Consider the following 19,353-nt stretch of genomic DNA (forward strand, 5'->3'; position numbering starts at 1 on the left):
CACTTCCTCTTGGCCCAGGGTCTGCTGCTTATCAGCACCATCATCATCCTCATCTTTTTTTTTTTTTTTTGAGATGGAGTCTCACTGTAACCTCTGAGTCCTGGGTTCAAACAATTCTCCTGCCTCAGCCTCCCGAGTAGCTGGGATTAGAGGCATGCGCCACCATGCCCAACTAATCTTTTATTTTTAGTGAGACGGGGTTTCACCATGTTGGCCAGGCTGGTCTCGAATTCCTGACCTCAAGTGATCCACCTGCCTCAGCCTCCCAGAGTGCTGGAGTTCCAGGGCTAAGCCACCGCGCCTGGCCCATCCTCATCATCTCTGTGATTATTCAGTCACTGGGAATCTTCCTCCTGTGTCCAGGGCAAGAAGCCAGCACCCAAGGGTTGACTTGGAGAAAATTCCAGGGGAACATACTCTACTCCTGTCCACACCTGACAGAGACTGTCCAGGGAAGGGAGGGCCCCACAGGGCTGCGCTGGCTGGCAGAGGGGGAGGCACAGGGCACAGAGGCTTTGACTCAGGTAGAGAACACATTCTGCAGCTTGGAGGCATCCAGACCAGATGGACCTGGCTCCCATGGGGAGGCAAAACCCCCCTTTCTTGGAGGAGAATCTCCTAGAGCTGCACCATCCAGTATGGGGGTTGCTGGCCACATGCAGCTACTGAGCACTGCAAATATGGCTGGTCCAAACCGAGAAGTGCTGTGATATAAAACACACACTAGATCCTTTTTATGTTTTAGACAGAGTCTCGCTCTGCTGCCCAGACTGGAGTACACTGGTGCGATTTCAGTTCACTGCAACCTCTGCCTTCTGGGTTCCAGCAATTCTCCTGCCTCAGCCTCCCGAGTAGTTGGAACTACAGGTGCTCGCTACCATGCTCACCTAACTTCTGCATTTTTAGTATTTTTTGTCATGTTGGCCAGGCTGGTCTCAAACTCCTGGCCTCAAGTGATCCCCGTCTTGACTTCCCCAACTGCTGAGATTACAGGCGTGAGCCACTGTGCCTCGCCACACACATTAGATTCTGAAAACTGGTGCAACAGGGAAAAAAACATAAAGGGTCTCGTTTTTTATACTGATTATATGTTGAAATGAGAATATGTTGACCTCAATAAAACTATTAGGGTAATAGTTTCATTACCTTAATAGCTGTAATCTCCTGGTTTCTCTTTATCTTTTTATTTATTTATTTGTGAGACAGGGTCTCCCTCTGTCACTCAGGCTATAGTGTAGTGGTGTGATCACTGCAGCCTCGACCTCCTGGGCTCGGGTGATTCCTCACCTCAGGCTCCCAAGTAGCTGGGATTACAGGCCACCATGGCTGGTTAATTTTTGTATTTTTAGTAGAGGGGTTTTGCCATGTTGCCTAGGCTGGTCTCGAACTCCTAGGCTCAAGCAATCCTCTAGCCTTGGCTTCCCAAAGTGCTGGGATTACAGATTACAGGTGTGAGTCACCATGTTCCTGGCCTTACCTTTGTATTATTTTATTTATATTTCTTTTTGAGACAGGGTCTCACTTTGTTGCTTAGGTTAGAGTGCAGTGGCCTGATCACAGCTCACTGCAGCCTTGAACTCCTGGGCTCAAGTGATCCTCCTACCTCAGTCTCCTGAGTCAGAGGATACTACAGGTGTGTACCACCACAACTGGCTAATTAAAAAAATTTTTTTTGGCCTAGATCCTGCCAAAAAAAAAAAAAAAAAATTTTTTTTTTGGCTCACGTCTATAATCCCAACATTTGGGAGGCCGAGGCAGGCAGATCACCTGAGATCAGGAGTTCGAGACCAGCCTGACCGACATGGAGAAACCCAGTCTCTAGTAAAAATACAAAATTAGCTGGGCATGATGGCATATGCCTGTAATCTCAGCTACTCAGGAGGCTGAGGCAGGAGAACCACTTAAACCTGGGAGGCAGAGGTTGCAGTGAGCGTAGGTCATACCACTGCACTCCAGTCTGGGCAACAAGAGTGCAACTCCATCTCAAAAAAAAAATTTTTTTTTTCAATGGTAGAGATGAGGTCTCCCTATGCTGCCAGGGCTGGCCTTGAACTCCTGGGCTCAAGCAATCCTCTCACTTTGGCTTCCCAAAGTGCTGGGATTGCAGACATGAGCCACTGTGCTTGGCCTTTCTTTACTTTTAATGCCTTCTCTGACTCATATTCTAGCTCCATGGGATGGAGTTGCTCTACAATAGCGATTATTGGCCTTTTGGGGAAAAAGTGGGTTTTTCCTTTTTTTTGAAATGTAGTCTCACAGCCAGCATGGTGGCTCACGCCTGTAATCCCAGCACTTTGGGAGGCAGAGGCGGGCGGATCACAAGGTCAGGAGATCCAGATCATCTGGCCAACATGGTGAAACCCGATCTCTTCTAAAAATACAAAAATTAGCTGGGTACAATGGCAGGCACCTGTAATTCCAGCTACTTGGGAGACTGAGGCAGGAGAATAGCTTGAATCAGGGAGTCGGAGGTTGCAGTGAGCCGAGATTGTGTCACTGCACTCCAGCCTGGTGACAGAGTGAGACTCCCTCTCAAAAAAAGAAAAAAGAAATGCCTCACTCTGTCACCCAGGCTGGAGTGGTAGTGGCACAATCTCAGCTCACTGCAACCTCTGCCTCTGGGGTCCAAGCAATTCTCCCATCTCAGCCTCCTGAGTAGCTGGGATTACAGGCACATGACACCATGCCCAGCTAAGTTTTGTATTTTTAGTAGAGACAGGGTTTCACTATGTTGGCCAGACTGGTCTTGAACTCCTGACCTCAAGTGATCCGTCTGCCTGAGCCTCCCAAAGTGCTGGGATTACAGGCATGAGCCACCTTGGCCAGCCAAAAGGGGACTTTTCTGAACCCACATTCTCCTTCACCTTGGAGTTGGTAGGTGGCTCACTCCAAGTCCTTCTATGTCCCTGCTCTGAGGGTCCCAGCTCCAAGGCTGGGGAGGAAGGCCTGGATGATCCTAGTATCCTTTTCAGGTTCACTGGCTGCAGATTCTGTTTTTTTTTGTTTGTTTGTTTGTTTTTCTGAGACGGAGTTTTTTTGCTCTTGTTACCCAGGCTGGAGTGCAATGGCGTGATCTTGGCTCACCGCAACCTCCGCCTCCTGGGTTCAGGCAATTCTCCTGCCTCAGCCTCCTGAGTAGCTGGGATTACAGGCACCCGCCACCATGCCCAGCTAATTTTTTGTATTTTTAATAGGGACGGGGTTTCACCATGTTGACCAGGATGGTCTTGATCTCTTGACCTCGTGATCCACCCGCCTCGGCCTCCCAAAGTGCTGGGATTACAGGCGTGAGCCACTGCGCCTGGCTTGCAGATTCTGTTTTACAGACCAGACTGACAGTGAATAAACCTCACCACACAACGATATGGATCACATTCACCAAAGACAAAACCACAGAAAATACTGCCATCGATTCGGATCAACAGGGTGATCAGGTGACTATCAAACAGGGGTACAAGAATGTGGTGAAGAGCTACCCAGTTAGGTCACCTTCAGAGCGACCTCTGGAAGCATCAGGCTGTTTAACCGGACCCCTGGTGTGTCCCCTGCAGGGAAGCATCTGAGAGGCCATCCCTGTAGGTCACACCCCCTCAAGCCACCTCTGCCCGGTTCTCCAAAGATCTCACCACATGGACGCCAGCTGGCTGGGACACACTGACACAGCACATTCTGCAGACACACTCACTCAGATCAGGGCTCAACTAACTGCACGAAACCTTTCCAAGTCAATTCTGGGGACCCATGCAATGTCATCAACTTTTCATTTCATCCAGCATAGGTGATAAAAAAATTGTCATCCTTTAGGACATTTTTATACTAAAAGAAGTAGGAAAGACCTAAAATACAAATAGAATTCCGTCTGCTAATGTGCCACCCAGAACCAGCCAGATGGATCTTAACCAAATCTACAGGGAATGTCTGGAATAGTCCTCAATAAAATGAAAGCTGGGTGGAGTACACGGAATTCCTGTCAGGAGAATGGGGGGCTTTCTGAGGAGGCCATTCTCCAGATCCGCTCAAACAGGTACAGCGAGATTTCTATGGCTGCCAATCAGGAGAGAGGACTCAAGGAAAAAGGTCACAAAAAGCCAGGCAACGCTGGGTGCAGTGACTCATGCCTGTAATCCCCGCCGTTTGGGAGGCCGAGGCGGACAGATCACTTGAGGTCAGGAGTTTGAGACCAGCCTGGCCAACACGGTGAAACCCTGTCTCCACTAAAAATATAAAACTTAGCTGGGCGTGGTGGCGTGTGCCTGTAGCCCCAGCTATTTGGGGGGCTAAGGTGAAAGAATCACTTGAACCTGGGAGGTTGCAGTGAGCTGAGATCGTCCACTGCACTCTAGCCTGGGTGACAGAGCAAGATCCTGTCTCAAAGAAAAAAAAAAAAAAGAGCCAGGCAAGCAGAAAGATGCCAACAATTATTACCCTCCCGAAAACAAGAGGGTGGACAATGCTATGGTTTGAATGTTTGTCCCGTCCAAAACTCATGCTGATTCTCCCACCTCAGCCTCTCAAGTAGCTGCGAACACTGGCAGTTTTATTTTTTATACTATTGTTTTTTTGAGAGACGTGGACTTGCTGTCACCCAGGCTGGAATGCTGTGGTGCAATCACAGCTCACTGCAACCTTAAACTCCCAGGCTCAAGTGATCTTCCCACCTCAGCCTCCCATGTAGCTGGAACCACAGGTGCTCACCACCATACCTGGCTATTATTTTTTGTAGAGACAAAGTCTCACTACATTGCCCAGGCTATTTTTTGAATTTCACCTATCTACCCATCTATCTATCTTTTTTTTTTTTGAGATAGAGTTTACCTCTTGTTGCCCAGGCTGGGGTGCAATGGTGTCATCTCAGCTCACTGCAACCTCCCCTTCCTGGGCTCAAGCGATTCTCCTGCCTCAGCCTCCCAAGTAGCTGGGATTACAGGCATGTGCCACCACACCTGGCTAATTCTGTATTTTTAGTAGAGACAGGGTTTCTCCATGTAGGTCAGGCTGGTCTCGAACTCCTCACCTCAGATGACCCGCCCGACCCGCCCGCCTCAGCCTCCCAAAGTGCTGGGATTACAGGCATGAGCCACAACGCCTGGCCTCTATCTATCTTTTTGAGACAGGTTCTCGGTCTGTCACCAGGCTGGAGTACAATAGTGTGATCTCGACTCACTTCAACCTTCACCTCCTGAGCTCAAGCGATCCTCCCACCTCAGCCTCCTGAGTAGCTGGGACTACAGGCACATGCCCAGCTAATTTTTCTATCTTTTTTGATAGAGACAGGGTTGTGCCATGTTTCCCAGGCTGTTCTCAAACTCCTGGGCTCGAGCAATCTGCCCACCTCATCTCCCAAAGTGCTAGGAATTACAAGTGTGAATTATTTTTGAGCGTCTACTTCTATCAGGCCCCTACAGTGCACAATCCACCCCTGGCCCTTCCTCCAGCTTGGTAAAGTCCGTCTCCTCCTCTCCAAGAGTCCCTGTCTCCAAATGCTCTTTCTGGCCAGTACCTCTCTGTTCCCTGAGCCCTTCCTCCGTGGGTCTCCCTGCTTAGTGTCCACAGGGTTCTTTAAGGGTGGGTGAGGCTTAAGCCTGCCCTGCCAATTCCACCCTCTCTGAGCACAGGCTTCCTGCCTGCCCTCCTGGACCTGGGATGTACTGTCCACCACACCAGCCTGGAGGCTCCCAGGATGCTGGCCCCCTAGACAGTGGGTCCTGGCTGCAGAAAAGCACTTACTCCGGGACATGTGGACTGTGGCAAGCCGGCGGTACAGGGCCTTCTGCCGGGGGTCTGGGTGGAAACCACTCTTGGTGAAGTAAACGTGGATGTAGATGGAGCCATTCTGCTGGACGCTCTGCAAGAGACGGAAGGTCAGGTAGGCAAGCTGGGCACCTGGGATGAAGGATACTTTAAAGCCCTGCCTGACATGTGCCCCCAGCAGTTTCCTCCCCCTCAATTCTCTGGCCATTTACTGAGTCCTCAAGGTGGGGCATGTAGCTGGGTGGTTTAGAGTTAAACGCTGGAGTCAGTCAGACTCAGATCCCCGCTCTACCTGTCATGGCCATGTGAGCTCAGCTTCTCCGAGCCTCAGGGCCCCACATGGAGGATGCAAGGTCCCCACAGCGCTGACCTGAGGGCACCACTGCAGGGACTACCCAGAGCACTGGCAAACAGCTCAGCCAACAAGCTCTCATTAAGTCCACTCAGCAGGAGACCAGGTGCAGTGGCTCATGCCTGTAATCCCAGCTACTTGGGAGGCTGAGGCAGGAGAATTGCTTGAATCTGGGAGGTGGAGGCTGCGGTGAACCAAGATCATGCCACTGTACCTCAGCCTGGGCAACAAGAGCAAAACTCTGTCTCAAAAAAAAAAAAAAAAGTTCACTCAGCAGGAAGAAGCAGCTGACCGACACAGAGCTCCTACGATGGGCCAGACCCTGCCCTGGGCGCTTCGGACAGTAGCTCCCTAATCCACTGAGTTAGCACACATGTAACATTCATTGACCTTATGCAATGGGTCACATGACTACCACATTTTGCAGATGAAGCAAACGGGCTCATGCCAAGGGGTTACATAGTGTGTGGCAAGTACACAGATGGAAATCCAGTCTCTGGAATCCTGGGCACTACTCCCTGCTACCTCCAGCTGGCCCCTGTCTGCCCAAGCCTTCCTCATTATCTCAAGTCTCCTTGCCTCCCAGGGAAGGGGGACTATTCTCACTTGATACAGATGAGGAAACTGAGGCTTCAAGAAGGGAGACAAGCTGCCCAGGGGCTGGAGACAAAGCCCAGAGCTGAATCTCTCTGATCCTTGAGGAGAGCTCATATTCATTTGGCCACATTGTGTTCGCCTCACTCTCCTGCCTTTTGTAGAGATGTGGTCTTGCTGTGTTGTCCAGGCTGGAGCACACTGCCTATCTGCAGTTGCAATCATGGTGCACTACAGTCCTAACTCCTGGGCTCCAGCCATTCTCCCACCTCAGCCTCTCGAGTAGCTGTGCCTACAGGCATATGCCACTGTGCCCAGCTCTCCTGCCTTTTAAGTCCACCCAGACCCCTGAAGCTTCGACTTATATCCAAGGCCTTGGAAGCAGATCCCCCTGCTGGGCCTGCACACCCTGGTCCGTCCTTGGATCTTGGGGCAAGGCCTGGGGGCTGGGCTTGAGGTCTCTGTGGGAGTCACGTCTCAGTGCAGGTTAGAAAGTCTGTGTCCAGGCAGGTAGGGCGCCCTCACTGGGTTGTCACACCTGCTGGGCTTCCCCATCCCAGCCCACTCATTACAGGCTCATGCCTGTAATCCCAGCACTTTGGGAGGCTGAGGTGAGAGGATCGCTTGAGCTCAGGAGTTTGAGACCAGCCTCGGCAACATGTCGAAACTCCATCTCTATGAAAAACACAAAAAATTAGCTGGACATGGTGGTGCACACCTGTTGTCCCAGCTACTTGGGAGGCTGAGGTTAAAGGATCATTGGAGCCCAGGAGGTTGAGGCTGCAGTGAGCTGTAACCGTGCAACTGCACTCCAACCTAGGCAACAGCAAGATCCCATCTCAAAAAGAAAAGAATGATGGCAGGGCGCAGTGGCTCATACCTGTAATCCCAGCACTTTGGGAGGCCAACGTAAGCAGACCACTTGAGGTCAGGAGTTCAAGATCAGCCTGGCCAAGATAGTGAAACCCTGTCTCTACTAAAAATACAAAAATTAGGACGGTGGCCATGGAAGTCGGAATCCATTAAGGAGTGTGTAGCAACTCACCTGCCGAAAAGAAAAAAAATACAAAAATTGGGCTGGGCGCAGTGGCTCACGCCTGTAATCCCAGCACTTTGGGAGGCCGAGGCAGGTGGATCACGAGGTCAAGAGATCGAGACCATCCTGGTCAACATGGTGAAACCCCGTCTCTACTAAAAATACAAAAAATTAGCTGGGCACAGTGGTGCGTGCCTGTAATCCCAGCTACTCAGGAGGCTGAGGCAGGAGAATTGCCTGAACCCAGGAGGTGGAGGTTGCGGTGAGCCGAGATCGCACCATTGCACTCCAGCCTGGGTAACAAGCGAAACTCCGTCTCAAAAAAAAAAAAATACAAAAATTAGCTGGGTGTGCCTGCAGTCCTAGCTACTCAGGAGGCTGACACATGAGAACAGTCTGAACCCGGGAGATGGAAGTTGCAGTGAGCCAAGGTCACACCACCGTATTCCAGCCTGGGTGACAGAGCAAGACTCTGTTTCAAAAAAAAGAATGACTGTGTCCACATTCTGCTTCTAGCCATCCAGAAAGAAACAGAACAGAAATGTGCCCTCCAACCCAAGAATGAGGAGAAGGCCTGCTGGGGAGAAAGGAATGAGGGCAGCTGTCTTAGACTCAGCTGAAGAAGGCCCCAAAAAGATGTCCCCTTTCCTTGTTCAGTATTTGTTGATTCTCGGCCCAGTCCCACACTGGGCAGTGCTGGGGACACAGAAGGGATCTAGGCAGCCCCAGCCTTATCATCACAAGGCTCACAGTCCCATAGAGTAGAAAGACCTGTCACAGGGAGGCCCCAGAGTGGGCTGGGACAGGGAAGCCCAGCAGGTTCCCCAGAGAGGGCACTTAACCAAGCCCGAGTGCTCTGAGGGTCAGGGAGGGCTTCCTGGAGGAGGCAAGATTTAATCCTGGGGCTCTGAGAGGCCATGGCCATAGAGCCGGAGTTTGAATCTCTCATGTGATGTGGCCTTGGGTAAGTCACTTTCCCTCCCTGTGTCTCAGTTTCCTCATATGTTAAATGAGAATGATCACAGTTCCTATTTCACAGCGTTGCCGGGAGGTTTCCATAGGTCAGCCTAGCTTAGTACCCTGCACATAGTAATTGCTCAAAACTCTTATTATTTTGAAACAGGGCTGTCGGATAAACTGGTGATAGGCAAACATCCCCAAGGACAATTACTAATCTTTCACTGGTTTAAAGTCGAGGACTGCACAGCCTCAGAGGTAGCTGGGAGGGTCCCAGGCCAATTCCACCCTTATCTACCTTTTTCTTTTTTTGCTTTGAGATAAAGTCTCGCTCTGTTGCCCCGACTGGAGTGCTGTGGTGTGATCTCGGCTCACTGCAACCTAGCCCCCTGAGGTCAAGCAATTCTCCTGCCTCAGTCTCTTGAGTAGGGATTACAGAGGCCTGCCACCACACCCAGCTAATTTTTGTATTTTTTTATTTTGAGATGGAGATTTTTGCTCCTGATGACCAGGCTGGAGTACAACGGCGCGATCTCGGCTCATCGCAACCTCTGCCTCCCAGGTTAAAGCAATTCTCCTGCCTCAGCCTCCCAAGTAGCTAGGATTACAGGCATGTGCCACCACGTCTGGCTAATTTTGTATTTTTAGTAGAGATGGGGTTTCTCCATGTTGGTCAGGCTGGTCTCGAACTCCCGACCTCAGGTGATCTGCCTGCCTTAGCCTCCCAAAGTGCTGGGATTACAGGCGTGAGCCACCGTGCCCGGCCTCTACCTTTTTCAGGTAGGGCAAAGTGAAGCCCAGAGACCTCAGGGACCTGCCTGTGGTCACAGAGCATGTGAACCCAGGGAAGGGTCCCAAGCCTGAAGCCAGAATTCCACACGCCTTCAAAAAGGAGTGGACTGGAGGAAAGGTCCTTCAGTGCCAGTCAGGCAGCCATGGGGCCAGAAACCAGAAGCTGCCCCTCACCTGTGGGATGTCAAGCTCAGCAAAGTGCTCGTAGCAGCCGTCTGAGTTCTCCCCGCTAGTCCAATCGCCATACACAAGGTCGTGCTGCTCCCAGAAGAGTGCTGAGGTGGCATTGAAGTCCGTAAAGTGCTCGTGCTCTGAGATGTACACATGCAGGTTCTGTTGAGAAGGGAAGGGAACAGCGTCAGGCCTGCTCTTCAGCGCCTCTGCAGGCTGGCTAAAGAACAGAGGAAGAGCTATGGCAGCGGTCAGCACACTCAGAGGAACAGTAATTACGGAGGGCAGGGGAGAGGAGAGAGGAAGAGCAGCAGAGAGAACATATTTTCCCTTTTCTCATTCCACTATGTCTGTCCTGGTCTGAGCCTGTGAAGTCAATGAACAAAGAACACCTGGACCAGTCTGCCAACAAGAATTTAGGGGCAGAAGGGGCAGGAGCTCCCTCAATGATCTCCTGCCCTTGTGGCTGCTGGGCCTTCCTGATCAGAGCTCTGCAGACTTATGGACAAAGCAGTCTGGAACTACAAAAGCACTGTGAGCCGCTGGGCGTGGTGAGTCTCGCCTAAAATCCCAGTACTTTAGGAGGCCAAGGCAGGTGGATCACTTGAGGTCAGCAGTTTGAGACCAGCCTGGCAAAAAGGTGAAACCCCAGCTCTACTAAAACACAAAAAATTAGTCGGACGTGGTGGCACATACAATCCCAGCTACTCGGGAGGCTGAGACAGGAGGATCACTTGAGCCCGGGAGGCGGAGGTTGCAGTGAGCTGAGATTATACCAATGTAGTCACTCCAGCCTGGGCAACAGAGTGAGACTCCATCTTAGAAAAAAAAAAGCATGGTGAGCCAACAAGAACTTCCTTCTTTCTCAAGACCCCATGGCCATGTTTGCTCAGAAAAGTCTAGACTGACAGGTCTAAACGCTTTTGCTTTGGATGCTCCCGAAGCCCTGCCCGTGCCCAAGCCCACTATGGAAGTGTAGGTCTCCTCTCCTTCTGTGCCCACCTCCTGACAGCCTCTGCTGGCTCCCTGCCCTCCCCACCTCTCACCCTCCCTCCCTTGCACACCTCCCTCTGCAACCTTTAAAGGCTGAACATACTTTTGAAATATAACATCCAAAGACCCTGGTTAGATATTTTAACCAAAAGTATTTGCTTTTTCCTTTGGGTGACACAGGTCTCATGTGACGGAGATGGACCCAGAGTTCCTCAACCCTGGACCTGCTTTCCTAGACCTGCCAGTGAGCAGGAACCTGGTCTTTCCAGACTGCTGACATCACTCCTCCACAATCCGCACCTCCTCGCCCCATCATCTCCCAACTCTGCCCTACTACCCGGCAGTTACCATTAAAGTGTCTTTGGGGAACAGGTTGCGGCTGGCGACGCGTGGGGCTCCTCCAGGGCCCGCCTGGTCCTGAGGGGCTGGCCCTCGGCGAAACCAGCTGCTAATGGCCCAGATGATGAAGATTCTGAGGAGAGAAGCAGCAAGGTGGTGAGTCCCCCAGCCTTGGCTCTCCGCCACAGACCCACCTGACTTCCTTCTGACTCAGCACATGCAGCGCCTGACCAGGACCTGGTGACCAAGTCAGGGAGAAGATAGTCGAAGGGCTGGCAAGAAGATAAGATGTCCCCAAAGACCGTATCTGGGGAGAGAGCCCAGATGCCACCATTTGGCAGTACAGCGGGGGCTGCAGTGCCCTGGTCTGCATGCAGACCCCTGACTCAGTCTTCCAGGAGCTCCTGGTGAGCACAGGGCTGCAGGGGCTGACTCGGGAAACCTGAGACTGGGAAACCTGCCATCGAACCCCCAGAACCCCCCAAGAGGATGCTAAGAATCTGGAACCCCTGGCCGGGCACAGTGGCTCACACCTGTAATCCCAGCACTTTAGGAAGCTAAGGCAGGTGGATCTTGAGGTCAAGAGATCAAGACCATCCTGGCCAACATGGTGAAACCCTGTATCTACTAAAAATACACAAAAATTAGCTGAGCGTGGTGGCACACGCCTATAGTCCCAGCTACTCAGGAGGCTGAGGCAGGACAATGAATTGCACCCGGGAGGCGGAGGTTTCAGTGAGCCGAGATCATGCCACTGCACTCTAGCGTGGAGACAGAGCGAGACTCCGTCTGAAAAAAAAAAAAAAAAAGCTAGGCGTGGTGGCTCACGCCTGTAATCCCAGCACTTTGGGAGGCCGAGGCGGGTGGATCACGAGGTCAAGAGATTGAGACCATCCTGGTCAACATGGTCAAACCCTGTCTCTACTAAAAATACAAAAAAAAAAAATTAGCTGGGCATGGTGGTGCGTGCCTGTAATCCCAGCTACTCAGGAGGCTGAGGCAGGAGAATTGCCTGAACCCAGGAGGTGGAGGTTGCGGTGAGCCGAGATTGCGCCATTGCACTCCAGCCTGGGTAACAAGAGCGAAACTCCGTATCAAAAAAAAAAAAAGAGGCCGGGCGCGGTGGCTCAAGCCTGTAATCCCAGCACTTTGGGAGGCCGAGGCGGGTGGATCACGAGGTCAAGAGATCGAGACCATCCTGGTCAACATGGTGAAACCCCGTCTCTACTAATACAAAAAAAATTAGCTGGGCACGGTGGCGCGTGTCTGTAATCCCAGCTACTCAGGAGGCTGAGGCAGGAGAATTGCCTGAACCCAGGAGGCGGAGGTTGCGGTGAGCCGAGATCGCGCCATTGCACTCCAGCCTGGGTATCAAGAGCGAAACTCCGTCTCAAAAAAAAAAAAAAAAAAAGAAAAAAAGAATCTGGAACCCCTTCAGTGTGCAGATGGGTGAACTAATATAAATAAATAAAAAATAATAAACATTGAGATTTTAAAAAGAAAAAATCTGGAATCCCAGCACTTCAAAAGCACAGACCTGGGGATTGTTAATGGCTACAAAGAATAGAAATAATGAATGAGATCTAGTATTTGACAGCGCAACAGGGCAACTATAGCCGAAAGTAATTTAATTATATATTTAAAAATAATCTGGCCGGGCGCAGTGGCTCACACCTGTAACCCCAGCACTTTGGGAGGCCGAGGTAGTAGGATCACCAGGTTAGGAGTTCGAGATCAGCGTGGCCAATATGGTGAAACCCCATCTCTACTAAAAATACAAAAATTAGCTGCATGTGGTCGAGGGCACCTGTAGTTCTAGCTACTCAGGAGACTGAGGCAGGAGAATTGCTTGAACCCAGGAGGCGGAGGTTGCAAGTGAGCTGAGATGGCACCACTGCACTCCAGCCTGGGTGACAAAGCAAGACTCTGTCTTAATAAATACACACACAAATAGATTTAAAAGTATAATTGGGTCAGGTGCAGCAGCTCACACTTGTAATCCCAGCACTTTGGGAATCTGAAGCAGGCAGATTGCTTGACCTCAAAAGTTCGAGACCAGCCTGGGCAACATGGTGAAAGCCGGTCTCTACTAAAAACACAAAAATTAGCCAGGCATGATGGCAGATGCCTGTAATCCCAGCTACTGGGGAGGCTGAGGCAGGAGAATCACTTGAACCTGGGAGGAGGAGGTTGCAGTGAGCCGAGATCGCGCCATTGCACTCCAGCCTGGGCGACAAGAACAAAACCGTCTGAAAAAAAAGTAGTAGTAAAGGATCTTGGATTTGCAGGTCTAGGAAAAAAAAAAAAAAGTAAAGGAGCTCGATAAGCTTCTTCATGTGCCTGAGGACATCTGCTAGGTGTTTTCATAGGTGACAAAAATGCTAGCCTAGGCTGGGCGTGGTGGCGCACACCTGTAAGCCCTGCACGTTGGGAGGCCGAGGCAGGTGGATTGCTTGAGCCCAGGAGTTTGAGACCTGGGCAACACAGACACTGTTTCTACAAAAACTACAAAAATTAGCCAGTTATGGCAGCATGTAGCATGCCTATAGTCCCAGCTACTCAGTGGCTAAGGTGGGAGAATCACCTGAGCCCAGGAGGTAGAGGCTGCAGTGACCCATGACCATGCTACTGCACTCCAGCCTGAGCGACAGAGCGAGACTCTGTTTCCAAAAAAAAAAAAAAAAAGAAAAGAAAAGAAATGCTAGCCCAGGGCACATATGACATATAAGGTAACCAGAAACCTACCCTACAGGAAACTAAGACCCAGCAAGGCACAAGCCTCCACCCCTAGGAAGGAGGGAACAAGGCAGCCTACCCATTCCCAGGAGTTGCACACCAGGTACACAGGGCCAAGTATACAAAGCCACTCGTGGGACAAGAAGTCACGCAGGGCAGCTCAAGCCCAGAACCTGGTGCAAGGAAACCTAGGACTTGGTAATGTCCCCAGGCAGCTGGCAGAAGCAAAGGCAATCCTCTCTGCAGGAAAATATGCTCATCCTAGCCCTGAAATTCCTATAAATAACTTTTCAAGTATAACGCCCAGGACACAGACAGAGATAAGCCAGGTGCAAATGAAAACAAGACATTATGAGTAAGAACCAGCAGCAACAAGAGATACCAAAGACAAAAGGAGGCCTGGGCTCGGTGGCTCACGCCTGTAATCCCAGAACATTGGGAGGCTGAGGCGGGTGGATCACCTGAGGTCGGGAGTTTGAGACCAGCCTGACCAACATGGAGAAACCCCGTTTCTAATAAAAATACAAACAATTAGCCGGGCGTGATGGCACATGCCTGTAATCCCAGCTACCTGGGAAGCTGAGGTAGGAGAATTGCTTGAACCTGGGAGGTGAAGGTTGCAGTGAGCCGAGATTGCGCCATTGCACTCCAGCCTGGGCAACAAGAGCGAAATACCATCTAAAAAAAAAAAAAAAAAAAAACAGAAAAAAAAAGAGGCCGGTGGCTTCCACCTGCAATCCCAGCACTTTGGGGAGCTGAGGCGGGTATATCACTTGAGGTCAGGAGTTCGAGACCAACCTAGCCAACATGGTGAAACCCCATCTTAACGAAAAATACAAAAATTAGCTGGGGGTGGTGGTGGACACCTGTAATCCCATCTATTCGAGAGGCGGAGGCAGGAGAATCACTTGAAACTGGGAGGCGGAGGTTGCAGTGGGCCGAGGTCATGTCACTGCACTCCAGTCTGGAAGACAGATTGAGACTTCATCCTAAAAAAGAAAGTGTCCTTAAAGAGAAGAAATATTCCTTCTTGATTTCTTCTTCCCTCCTGTCACCTGGAATGTGGATGTGATGGCTGCATCTTCAGCAGCTGTCTTGGGCTATAAGGATAAGGGACAAAATCTAGCAATGGTGGAACAACCAGCAGGAAGGAGTCTGGGTCACAGAAGATTTCAGAATCCTCGTCTGCCTCCATCCAGACTGGTGTATAAGAGAGAAATGAACCTCTACTGTGTTAATGGAGGTCTCTTGGTTGCATACAGCCATGTGATTATTAAATGATACAAGTACTTATTAATTATAGTATTAAAGGACCACATAGCAGAACAGGTTAAGAGCCTAGCCTCTAAACTCCAATATCTTTGTCTGAGGCCCAGCTCTGCTACTTACTGTGACCACAGTGGTCAACTTCAATGGCTGAAATGGAGGTAATAACAGTGCCTATCTCATAGGGTAGTTTATAAGCATTAAATGCATTAAATTATACATGTATGTTTTATAGTGTATATATGTATGAAATACACACACACACATTCCTCAGAATGGAGCCTGGTACATACCCAATATGTGATTTGGAAGTTTCAGCTATGACTGTTACTTTTTGGCATACCAAAAACTTTGGAGTGGAAAAACAATCAGTGAATTCTAGTGTGGGTGGGGTGCCTCCCTGCTGAGCCCTGATCAGGGGCAAGATCAGGCAGAGGTCCCTCTGCCTGTAGAAGCCACAAGACCCCGGGGTCCAGGGGCCCAGGGGCCATGGCCCAGCTGAACCATCTGCTACCTCCCCAAGAAGTCCTTGATATGTCCTGCTGGGGAAGGTCTGGAGCTGGCAATCTCTGGTGAGACCAATGCCTCCAACAGAGGCTCCCCTTCCAGTAAATATACCAAGGGAGGGTGTGGAGCAGGCAGCTCGGCTCCTGGCTTAGCATTTTGCCTGTGGGGGATATACCAAGGGAGGGTGTGAAGCTGGGATGCCCACAGGCAGCGTGGCCCCTGGCTTACGTGTGGCCTGTGGGGGTCCTAACCCCTCTGGGCTTCCAGGTCCCCATGTATAAAACAAGGCCAGGCCGTTTTGGATTCCAGATCCCCAGTCCCCCAAAGAACATCTGTGTGTATCCACACCCACCACACCCACAGCTCTGTGGACCCTCTCAGAGGGCTCATGGCTACAGCCCTTCAGCCATTCATCAGGCCTGCAAGAGACTGAGCCTTTCTTTCTTTTTTTTTTTTTTTGAGACAGAGTCTCACTCCGCCACCAGGCACCAGGCTGGAGTGCAGTGGCCTGACCTCGGCTCACTGCAACCTCCGCCTCCCAGGTTCAGGCAATTCTCCTGCCTCAGCCTCCTGAATAGCTGGGACTACAGGCGCGCGCCACCACGCCCAGCTAATTTTTTGTATTTTTAGTAGAGACGGGGTTTCACCATGTTGACCAAGATGGTCTCGATCTCTTGACCTCGTGATCCGCCCGCCTCGGCCTCCCAAAGTGCTGGGATTACAGGCGTGAGCCACTGCGCCCGGCCTGAGACTGGGCCTTTCTAATGCTTTCTGATGTACTTGAGTAAGCCAAGAAAACAGACATTAAATCCTCTCTCCCACCCCAAATAGGTATTCTACATTCACAGGTTCAGAAAACTGTTAAATATATGAAAAGACATATAATAAACTCTCCTTCCCACCCCATTCCTTTATATACCCAATTCCTGCTCCACCTCCTACTCCAGGTAACCACATGTGCTCAAAACCACAGACACCACCAGCTATCTAGAAAGGCCATTTCCACATAATCAGCCTCAAGCTACACGGAGTTCATGGGCCCCTGGAAACAAACACTGAATTCCATTTTAAGAACTGCAGCCAAGACGGTCTCTGGGCTCCCACTCGAACTGATGTTTGATGCCGCCTAGTTCTAAGAAAGGAAATTAGCCTACAGTGTGACTTGTATTAAAAACGTCTCTCTGAAGGAAGCTCCCTTATGCACTGACGTGGCAAGATTTCGAAGATATATTGTTAATGAAAAAAATCAAGGAGCAGAACAGCGTGTAAAACAGGCTACCTCTTATGTAAAAATGAAAGGAAAGATAAAAATAATTTTCATGCAGAGCTGCTTGCAGCATGAAAAAAAAAAAGGTGACATATAAGAAAATGTGAAGTCTTTACGTGGCCGTGGGGAGGGGAGGTGAAGTGGAGACGATGAGGGACAGGGACCCACGACTGAGAAGCCTAGGGCACCTCGCAGGAATTTTTGAGGCACACGTGTCAGTTTTGCAACTCAACAGAGTGAGGAGGTTTCTTCCCGCACAGCTTCTCAGCGTCCTGTGTGACGCTCTTGGAGGACACCAGGCAGGCGATTCTGCTCTAGTCTAGAATGGGATCAGTGACCACATCAGGGATCATTAGGCTTTTCTTCTTTTTCTGAGATGGAGTTTCGCTCTTGCTGCCCAGCCTGGAGTGCAATGGTGCGATCTCAGCTCACCGCAACCTCCACCTTCCGGGTTCAAGTGATTCTCCTGCCTCAGCCTCCTGAGTAGCCGGGATTACAGGCAGCCACCACCACGCCAGGCTAATTCTGTATTTTTACTAGAGACGGGGTTTCTCCATGTTGATCAGGCTGGTCTGGAACTCTCAACCTCAGGTGATCTGCCCGCCAAAGTGCTGGGATTACAGGTGTGAGCCACCATGCCCGGCCTCATGAGCTTTTTTTTTTTTTTTTTTAGCTGTTTTGCTATATATTTCCTGAGGTTTTTGTTTGTTTGAGACACAGTCTCACTCTGTTGCCCAGGCTGGAGAGTAGTGGTATGATCATGGCTCACTGCAGCCTTGACCTCCCGGGCTCAAGCAATCCTCCCTCTTCAGCCTCCCTAATAGCTGGGACTCCAGGTGTGTGCCATCACACCCAGCTAATTTCTTAGTTTTTAAAAGAGATGGGGTCTTGCTATGTTGCTCAGGCTAATGCTAAGGGCTTTTTTTCCCCACACTACACTGAACAACAAAAGGAATCACGGCCAACATGATCTGAGTGTGCGCCAGCTCCCACACCCCTCGGTTGACGTGAATTCTCTTGGAATCCTTTCGGCACACCTTGAGCCAATTGTCAAGATTCCTGTCTGTGAGGTGGAAACTGAGCCTCAAGAAGGGTGATCACCTAACCAGGCCCCACAGCTCAGAGGTGGCAGGGCTGAGATGTTAGCAAGTCTGTGCTCTTACAGGCTATTTGACACTACCCACCCCCACCTCCAAATTTTATTAGCTAATTCCCGCTCCTAATTTTTCTCTATTTTAAACAACTGTCTCAGCATCTGTATATAATCTCATTCAGGGCCAATTACAAAAATGTGTGCTTGGCCGGGTGTGGTGGCTCAGACCTGTAATCCCAGCACTTTGGGAGGCTGAAGAAGGCGGATCACAAGATCAGGAGTTTGAGACCAGCCTGGCCAGCATAGTGAAACCCCGTCTCTACTAAAAATACAAAAAATTAGTCGGGCATGGTTGTGCACGCCTATAGTCCCAGCTACTCGGGAGGCTGGGGCAGAACAGCTTAAACCCAGGAGGCGGAGTGGTGAGTGGAGATCACGCCACTGCAGTCCAGCCTGGGCAACTGAGTGAGACTCCGTCTCAAAAAAAAAAAAAAAAGTGTGCGCTTATGGGCTGGACACCAATACATTACGCTTTTTCATTACTTTTTTCTTTTCACTCTTCTGTGTGGTTTGAATTACTTAATTTTGTAAAATGAACACATATTATTTTAAGTTAAAGGAAACCAGTAATAAGATTTTGTAGAAGAGATGAGTAGCTGCCCCCAAAAACCACTCTCCTGTTTCTCCTCAGTAACAGAAGCCCTGCTTTCCAGCAGGGTGCTCACTTTCCCAGATTAAAGACCACATTTCCCAGCCTCCCGTGCAGCTGGCCATAGCCACGTGAAGATGTTCTACCCAAGGGAATAACTGTTTTATTATTTTTTTTTGAGACAGAGTCTCGCTCTGTTGCTAGACTGGAGTGCGGTGGCATGATCTCAGCTCACTGCAACCTCCACCTCCAGGGTTCAAGTGATTTTCCTGCCTCAGCCTCCTGAGTTGCTGAGATTACAGGAGCCTGCCACCATGCCCAGCTACTTTTTGTATTTTTAGTAGAGATGGGGTTTCAACATGTTAGCCAGGATGGTTTTGATCTCTTGACCTCGTGATCCGCTTGCCTTGTCTTTCCAAAGTGCTGGCATTATAGGCGTGAGCCACCGCGCCCAGCGAGATAATTGTTTTAAACATCTCTGCTGTGCAATTCCTTCCATCTGATAAGTAGGGGAGCTGATTGCCTAACCGCATGGTCTCTTATTTTGCTACAATACATCTCCAAAAACAAAGTAATAAAAAAAAAGGAATGTCTATTTTGCAGAGGAGTAAACAAAGGCTCAGAGCAGAGAAGGTGACTGTCACCAGGTCTAGGCAGGCAAGGATAGAACCCAGCGCCAAGCATATTCCTCACTACCACCCAGCATCTCCCCAGGGCCTCAGACAGAAGTTGGGCTTTGAAAAAGCAGGCCCTGGGGTCCCACTGCCCAGGAATGGCATGCAAACAGACAGGTGAAAGGGTCACCACCAGGCAGTCACAGAAGAACAACTGCTGTCTGATTCTACACACA

General features: G+C 50.3%; 1 protein-coding gene across 1 annotated transcript in view; it reads right to left on the reverse strand.

The window, feature by feature from the left end:
* CLPTM1 (CLPTM1 regulator of GABA type A receptor forward trafficking) overlaps positions 1-19,353 on the reverse strand; it is a 38,467-nt gene that overhangs the window by 9,973 nt on the left and 9,141 nt on the right. The window contains exons 3-5 of the mRNA XM_012446683.2: positions 10,995-11,118; positions 9,657-9,815; positions 5,728-5,845 (exon numbers count right to left, since the gene is read on the reverse strand). Coding sequence (XP_012302106.2) covers positions 5,728-5,845; positions 9,657-9,815; positions 10,995-11,118 — 401 coding nt within the window. The remainder of the gene's footprint in view (positions 1-5,727; positions 5,846-9,656; positions 9,816-10,994; positions 11,119-19,353) is intronic.

The sequence above is a fragment of the Aotus nancymaae genome, unplaced genomic scaffold, assembly GCF_030222135.1.
Source record: "Aotus nancymaae isolate 86718 unplaced genomic scaffold, 86718_ANA_hifiasm-v0.15.2.pri h1tg000028l, whole genome shotgun sequence".
In the NCBI taxonomy this organism is placed as follows: Eukaryota; Metazoa; Chordata; class Mammalia; order Primates; family Aotidae; genus Aotus; species Aotus nancymaae.